Below are 7,897 nucleotides of genomic sequence, written 5' to 3' on the forward strand. Positions count from 1 at the left end.
CTTCCCAAACGGAAACCTGCACCACCAAACAACAGCACACTCCTCTCTTTAACATCAGCACCCAGTCGTTGCCCCATCTCTCTTCTCTTCTCACTCACCCCCTTCTCTGCTCACTCAAGCTCTCATCTCCCCTCTCTGCTTCGCACAGATAGTTCATCCCACATTTCCATGTGTTCCTCCATGACCTGATCAAGCTAACCTAGTGCTCTGAATGTCGCATCATCATATGGATGAGATTGCACAACTCACACTAACCTAGTTCTCTGAATGTAATCTGAGATATGTGTCGTGGTTTGTCTTTGTGACACGATGGAGAACCCAGAAAGGCATTTCTACAAATGCGAGCGGCAGGGTGTAAGTTTTCTCACCAAACAAACCCCCCTTCATCTTTGAGAGTTAACCAATGTTTTGTCCGAAGTCAAAGCATCTCTATTTTGACCAAACTTATAGAAAATATCAATATTTACAATGCCAAATCAATATTGTTAGATTCATTATCAAATGTAGTTCCATAGTATATATATTTGGTATTGTAGATGTTAATATTTTTTAATATCAATTCGGTCAAACTTTGCAAAGTTTGACTTGACACAAATCTAATATGCAAAGTAAAAAGGATCGGAGGGGGTACTTTTGCCCTCTCTATCCAGGTCAGAGGTTCCCGATTCTGAAAGTGGGAGAACAAGTACATCACCCTCCTCGATGCGCCCACACCGGAGCTTATATAAGAAGGAACTTGGTGGTTGATGAAAGTCGTGTGAGGATATTCCCACTGACTTTGTATCTAGCGGGAAGGAAGAAACTTGAGGTACATAAATTTAAGATACATCTATGGCTAGCCTACTAAACAGAGCAGGCTGGCCATAAAAGTGTCTAAATCTATGTATCTCAAGTGTGTCTCGCGAGGAGAGGAAGTGACACACATGACAGGTTGGCCATAGATGTGTCTTATTCGTATGTCAGGTGTCTTTCATCTTGCTAGACATAGTGGCAGTGGGCAAAGGAGATCCTCACACAATTGTCGTCAGCCAACCTTCTCCATAGTGAAAATTTTGAAATGCTCACGAGGAGAAAATGCCACACATGACAGGCTGACCATAGATGTGTCTTAAATTTCTATACCTCAAGTGCCATCCTCTCACTAGACATATAGGTAGTTGACAAAGGAGATCCTCACACACGTTTCATTAGCCAGCAAGTTCCTTCCCCTCTAAACTCCTGAAGCACTTGGACATGGGCGCGTCGAGAAGGAAGGTTTTTTCCTCTGCACACTGTATTCACTTAATATTTTCGGTGAAAAATTTAGGGGCAATTTGGTTTCTAACCACAATTTGTCACACTTTAAGTTAGGCAAGTTTCATCAAGTTATGTGGTCTTCGTTCTAGCCACATCTAAGGTAAGATATTTTTTCAGAAATAAACCCCACATGTCATACATATAGAAAGTGTGACAAGATTTTCTTAGACAAGTCAAAGTGTGACTAAGAATTTAAGCTCCAAGATAAGTCAAATGTGGCAAATTTAAGGCCAGTTCTTTTGGCCAATCTTGAGCCCTTTTCAGCTTCTCTCAAAATCTCCAATCTCATTCGTTTGACAATCTTACATAGTTAGGGTCTAACTAGCTAGGATTGCCAGCTTAGATTGTCAAGCGAATGGGTGTTTGATGATTTTGGAAGAGTCTCCTAACTAGCTAGTTAAGGTCCTTTAACTAGGTAGGTTTGTCAAACAAATGGATGTTAAAAATTCTGGAAGAAGATGAGGAGAGGGCTGATTCTGAATCAGCCAAGAGAACTAAACCAAACATGCCAAATTCCTTATTCTTCTTGGTCTCTGACATCATATTATCATTTTGCCCCTGTCGAGTGGATGGACTCAACCCGTCATTTGCGACCGCCGAACACACCACACCGGAGTGTCGTGCCGTCGTCCCGTCGTGAACAGCAGGGAACAGCGGCGGCGTTCCTCCCAGCGGTAACGTCCCCCGTATGCTCCGCCCCTCTGCCCCTCCATTTTCTTGAGTTGAATGCGAGGTTTCTTGATTGCATAAACCCTAGTTTCGAAGTGAGGGCTCGGTTCGCTCCACGTCCCGCCGCCTCCACGCACCCACTTGCAGATGCAGCTGCTCCTGCGCTGTGGCTCTCTCCTCCGTCTCTACGAGTACGGCTGTCAATCCCCCCTTATATGCATTTGCAATTTCCTTTTTTCGATTCGGGTTCTCCGCACGCCGTAGGGCAGGAGCTTTCGATTTGGGGGGATTAATAGAAGGGGTGGAGTCCTCTCCATTTAGGAATTTTAGATCGAAAGCAAGTTTATTGGGGGCTCAACGGTGTTCTGCAATGTGCTGCCTAGGCTTGCCGTCATGGTGCGGATGGGGCTTTAGTATTTTTGTTCTTTTTGTGAACAGCATCCAGTTAATTCCTTTTGTGATTTGTATGAATTACCGAAGACATTGTTAGCCAGTAGCCATGATGTTTATTTAATTTGCTGTGCATTGGGGAAATTGTCATGGTCATCGTGCATATATGTATCTAATGTCACCAAAATCACTTAGGACGTTTCTGCAATATGTGGTGAAACAACTTGTTGTTTACAGGTGTAGCGGTGGGCTTCCAAGAACAAATTACAGTTCCAGAAAATTAGTGCTTCCAATACTAAACATGATGAGTGAGAGGACGCGGATTACCTATTCACGTAGAGCTGTCTCTAGGAACAGTGAGATCAAGAAAGATGAACAAACAGTCATAGAAAAGGTTAGTATTGTATACCCATTGTGCTGACATTTGTCGTTTATACATCTCATGGTCAGAAATTCATGTATTTTTTGGAACCATAGGAAGATGACACTGAAAGCACATTGGAGATAGAGCGAATCAGGGGTGACCCTAGTATGCTCCAATCCATGACAGTGAAAGAACTCAAGGAACTCACAAGGTTAAACAAAGTTCTAGCCTCCCCTTATTGTATATTTCCGATAACTGATTTACCCATTTAGTTTTGTGTGCCATGAATTTGAAGGAGGATGGGAGTTGCTGCGAGAGGTAACAAGAAAGATTTGGTATCAGCTCTGATGGAATCTCTGGGTGAGGAAGTAATTGGTATGACTTACTTGCAGACCTCTAGTGGTACCATTGAACTAAATTCATGCTTTCTTTGTATAAACTCTACATGTACCTCAACAACCTCCTGATTCAGCTATGACTTCTGCCCTAGTAATGAGACAATGTTCAGTTTTTCCTGAGAAATTGTATCGTAGGTAGCCAGAAGAATAGCAATCAGTACGTGTTAGTGTATACATCTATATAGTGTTGCAATAAGCATTTTGGCTGGATGCTGATTCTTTTTCTGCAGGTAAAGAGGGCGCATCAACCATTGAGCAGATTGGCCCATCAGAAGTACCTTCAAAAAGAAAAAGTGCCTCTTCAGTAGTGGTTGAACAAAAGCTAGAAACTTCTGAAGTTATTTCCGCAACTCCTAGCAAGAGAAGTAGAACCAAGCAGAAATCAATTAAGGGCACCACTCCGGAGGAGAACCCTGTGACTACTGTCAAGATAAATAAAACATCGCACAAGAAGGAAACAGTTGTTGGTACGCTCATTGTTTCACCAGTCTTGATCATTTCTGGGCTAGAAAATTACTGCTCTCTTGGCTAACTATGGGATTGTCTTTCACAGCCAATGGTGCTATTGCAAAGGCGGGGTTGGGTCTTAATGTGGATGGTGCAGAGCCTTGGACTGTACTCGTACACAAGAAGCCACAGGCTGAGTGGATTCCATACAATCCTAAGGTCATGAGGCCTCCACCCCTTAGCAAGGATACAAGGGCGCTAAAGATTCTATCATGGAATGTCAATGGACTGAAAGCTCTAGTAAAAAATAGGGGCTTCTCCGTTCATGAGTTAGCACAGAGGGAGGATTTTGATGTGCTATGCCTGCAAGAAACGAAAATTCAGGCAAGATATTTGTTATTACAAAATGATTAAGATAGAACAAGCGCAGTTCTGTCTCGCAAAGCTGGCATCTGCCTTTTGTCCTCTGAAAATTTTGCTGTACTTCATTCACTCGAATAGTTTATTAACAAATAGTTGCACTGTTTTGAGCAGGAGAAAGATGTTGACGTCATCAAGGAAAGTCTACTTGAAGGGTATACCAATAGTTTCTGGACATGTAGTGTGTCAAAGCTTGGCTATTCAGGGACTGCCATAATTTCACGGGTATGGACTGCCATTCTTGCACCCTAGCACCACCAATTTTGTCAGTGCTTCATAGTTCAAAACACTTATGAATTTTCATTGGTTTCTTCTGTTGTACTGTGTTTCAAGTTCAACCAACTGCAAGGAATACTGAATGGAATTGGAATAAAATACAAAGTGCCCAAGTGTCCCCTTATCTAGGAATCACGCCATTATACCAGTTGGTTCAGCTCCACTGATACTGATGTTTTATTTTGGAATCTTTAACTCCAGATTACGTGAAACTTAGAAAGGAAACGATTGAACATAAGCGGTTAAACGCTCGAGCTATTAGTTTGCTTCATAGTTATCCTTCCATGATATTAACACATGTCACCTGATTAATCATTGTGCTGTGCTTTCTGTAATTTTTTATGGATGTTAGACAAGGAGATCCATTATATCGCTGTGCTGTTTGCACCTTTTTGTACTGCTTCAGTTGATCATAAGGACACATTAACAAGTTAGGAATGTTTATTATCAAATACAGTAACTTTGCTTAGCATGCCCCTCATATTCCATATCTCTTCATCATGTGTCCTGCACTTTTTGTAGGTGAAACCACTTTCTATCAAGTATGGGCTTGGTGTACCAGACCATGATACAGAAGGGAGGATTGTGACGGTGGAATTTGATGATTTTTACTTGCTAACCGCTTATGTGCCAAATTCCGGTGATGGTCTCAAAAGATTGGTAATATATTGCTGTAGTTTTCATTCTGGTATGCATCACTTGAGATTCGAATCTAATCCGTGATTATATGTTACTGTGTAGACTTACAGAGTCACAGAGTGGGATCCATGCCTTGGTAACTACATGAAAGTATGCTCGCCTTGCCTTTTACTTTTATTTATAATTGAAATAATTTTCTTATGCCTTTATACCTTTGCCTGTCACGTTTTTTTCTGGAAAATGATGAAGTTCTGACTTTCCCCATTGTTTCATATTGTTATTTGTCACTGCATTGATTTCCCCCATTCCTATTCTTAGTCCTTCTGTTCATTGGACATGTTCTCCAGTACAAGCAGTTGTGGTGGATATCTATTTTATCTGTTTTCTGTGGTTGCATTTAGGGTTGGTGTGTTGTCCTGTACATTTGCACATACCAAATCTTAGTAATAGCTAAGAATAAAATAAAGTGCCTTGTTAGAACTTTGGAGGTACATGCCACAGTTGGATGTTAAGGCCCCTAAAGTTTGCATGAAAACCTAATTAGGGCTGTGGACCTTGATATTGTTCAATCCAACATATTTGGCATCTTTCACCATGCAGTATGCGCCATATCTCCATTGTTGGCTATTTTCATTCCCTTACTTTACCTTAATCGAGTTAGCACATTGGAACCTCTCTGATGTTGTGTTTCTGTGCAGTTGATATCATGTGCAAAACTACGCTGTTAGTTAAAAATGCACGATTATGTTCAAACATGATGCCGCCCTCCTTCATTTTATCATGTTTAACAAAACCTGACAAATGTCGTATGATTATGCAGGAATTGGAAAAATCGAAACCTGTCATACTAACTGGTGATCTTAACTGTGCGCATCAGGAGATTGATATACATGATCCTGCTGTAAGTAGTCGTTAGTTTGTATCACCTACATGCTTGAATATCTGTGGTTCAGAAAATTTACTTTATGCTTAAATATGTGGTGTATGCTCTATTCCACTGGTGTATGACCACAAAATTCATTTTCAAAACCTTGCTTATCATGTTACTAAAATGGCTCCTCCTGGACAATTACTGAGACTTGAACCCAACATCTCAGGTGTTAAGTTAACCACACCAACATACTAGTACATTGATGTGTAGTTTGTTTATAATGGTTGTTAAATTGAAAAGTACGTAAGCACTCAGTATACTGCTCAAAGGGTGATCTATATTATGCAAAATTGCTGCATGCTATGTATTTCAGGTTTTTGTTTGTTATTTCACTGTCCAAAAATATGCTTGTTAGGAATACAATTATCAAGATCCTTGTAAAAAAGTAGAGCTACTGAGAAATCCTGACCCAAATTGTGGAAAATAACCATTATTGTGTTGTTATCGGACATGTTTTTGGGTGGCCTGTCAGTCTGTCACCTTGTCTAGCTCGTGGATGTGACGGCTGGCCGGATCTGTTTTGGTACTGATATCATTTCCACTCTGACCTCCCCAAACGTTCTGTGTTACATTTTCTTGTATTTGTTACCTTTTGTCCAGGGAAATAGTAGAAGTGCCGGCTTCACAAAAGAAGAAAGGAAATCGTTCGAGACTAATTTTCTGTCCAAAGGGTTCGTGGATACGTTTCGGAAACAGCACCCTGATGTTGTTGGATATAGCTACTGGGGCTATAGGCATAATTGCCGGAAGACTAATAGAGGTATGAGCTCAATGACTCGAGCCTCTGATCTTACCGCAAAAACCGGAAACCACTCCCTTCATTGTTTATATTTACTAGCACGATCTGTTAGCAACCATTTAGGCATTTTACATTTATAACCGTCTATTTTGTTCAGTTGACAAATTTTGCTACATGTTTGATCATCCCGATGAGCCTCACTTGTTTCGCCATGCAAGAGGAAAGCACGCTCATGGTTTTAACATGCAGCCTTTGTCTGTTGGCGGCTATGCAGGTTGGCGCCTGGATTACTTCCTCGTGTCGGAGTCCATCGCAGAAAGAGTCCACGATTCATACATCCTCCCAGACGTTTCTGCCAGTGACCACAGCCCACTCGGCCTCATACTGAAGCTCTAGACGAGAGGCTGGACCCCGGCCCATGCGGAACTTGCAGTCTAACTTCTGGGGCTGGTCTGCAGCGTTGCTTGTTCCGGTTTACGCAGATGATTTTGCGTCAGTGAAACAATAGGTAGTACTCTAATGGATGTTGGCTGGTGGTCATTGTACCAATCCAGGGTTGTAGCGTTATGGCTCAGCATGAGCGTTTTGGGGCAATCCCTGTCCTGGCTATGTGTTCTGACTGACCTTTCAGACTTGACATGAAACTGTTCCTCCGAGTGTCTGGGTCAGATGTGCTGTGCTGTGTTGTTCGAAGTAATTTTCTCAAGACTAAAACATGTAGAGTATAGACTACAGAGTGCCTATCAGATAAGCGTGGAACATGCGTTAAAACAAGAAAGAGTTTATTCAGGAAGGAGAAATCTATGGTATGAGCTAATTTGAATACGTGCAGTGGTGTTGAAGGATCGTAAACATTAAGTAGTTCCATAAAAAAAAATACGGTTTTGTTCTGTAAAATATAATTTTTTACGGTATGAGATATGGTCTTTGAGTGTACCTGGATAAAAATACAGTAAGAGTAGCATAGTCCCAAATCCTAGCTGTGTGAAGATCTGGTTAGGGCATCTTCAACACCGTCCATCAACCCGAACGTGTTTGCGGACTGCGAAAGCCGAGCTGGCCATCCAAACCGGTGCATCAAATGTCCGCTCTGGTCCAGCCTCTTTCATTTGACATGCAACATATGTAAATATAGTGTAAACATATGCAATCACACCCTAAAAGCGCCGACGGATGTTCAAAAGTTTTTTCACATGTGTCCAATCCCAAAAGTTGTTAGTCCGACAAAAAATTCCCATTTTTTTCAATCACACCCTAAAAGCGCCGCCGGATGTTCAAAAGTTTTTTTTACATGTGTCCAATCCCAAAAGTTGTTAGTGCGACAAAAA

At 41.5% G+C, this 7,897-nt stretch overlaps 1 protein-coding gene across 3 annotated transcripts; it reads left to right on the plus strand.

Annotated features, from left to right (window-relative positions):
- The first annotated feature begins 1,831 nt into the window (after positions 1-1,831).
- LOC123079450 (DNA-(apurinic or apyrimidinic site) endonuclease, chloroplastic) lies at positions 1,832-7,228 on the plus strand. Of its 3 annotated transcripts, none has more exons than XM_044502221.1 (13): positions 1,849-1,970; positions 2,054-2,156; positions 2,593-2,749; positions 2,833-2,930; positions 3,015-3,079; positions 3,348-3,584; positions 3,671-3,948; positions 4,099-4,209; positions 4,783-4,920; positions 5,002-5,049; positions 5,720-5,800; positions 6,431-6,590; positions 6,844-7,228. In XM_044502221.1, exons 2-13 carry the CDS (start codon positions 2,113-2,115, stop codon positions 6,963-6,965), a joined length of 1,539 nt encoding a protein of 512 aa, XP_044358156.1. In that variant the 5' UTR covers positions 1,849-1,970; positions 2,054-2,112; the 3' UTR covers positions 6,966-7,228. The 3 variants fall into 3 exon arrangements, with proteins under 3 accessions (XP_044358157.1, XP_044358156.1, XP_044358155.1); XM_044502220.1 differs by having other exon boundaries at positions 1,852-1,970; positions 3,015-3,094; XM_044502222.1 differs by lacking the exon at positions 2,054-2,156 and having other exon boundaries at positions 1,832-1,982; positions 3,015-3,094.
- The last annotated feature ends 669 nt before the right edge of the window (positions 7,229-7,897 follow it).

The sequence above is a fragment of the Triticum aestivum genome, chromosome 3D (assembly GCF_018294505.1).
Source record: "Triticum aestivum cultivar Chinese Spring chromosome 3D, IWGSC CS RefSeq v2.1, whole genome shotgun sequence".
Classification (NCBI taxonomy): domain Eukaryota; kingdom Viridiplantae; phylum Streptophyta; class Magnoliopsida; order Poales; family Poaceae; genus Triticum; species Triticum aestivum.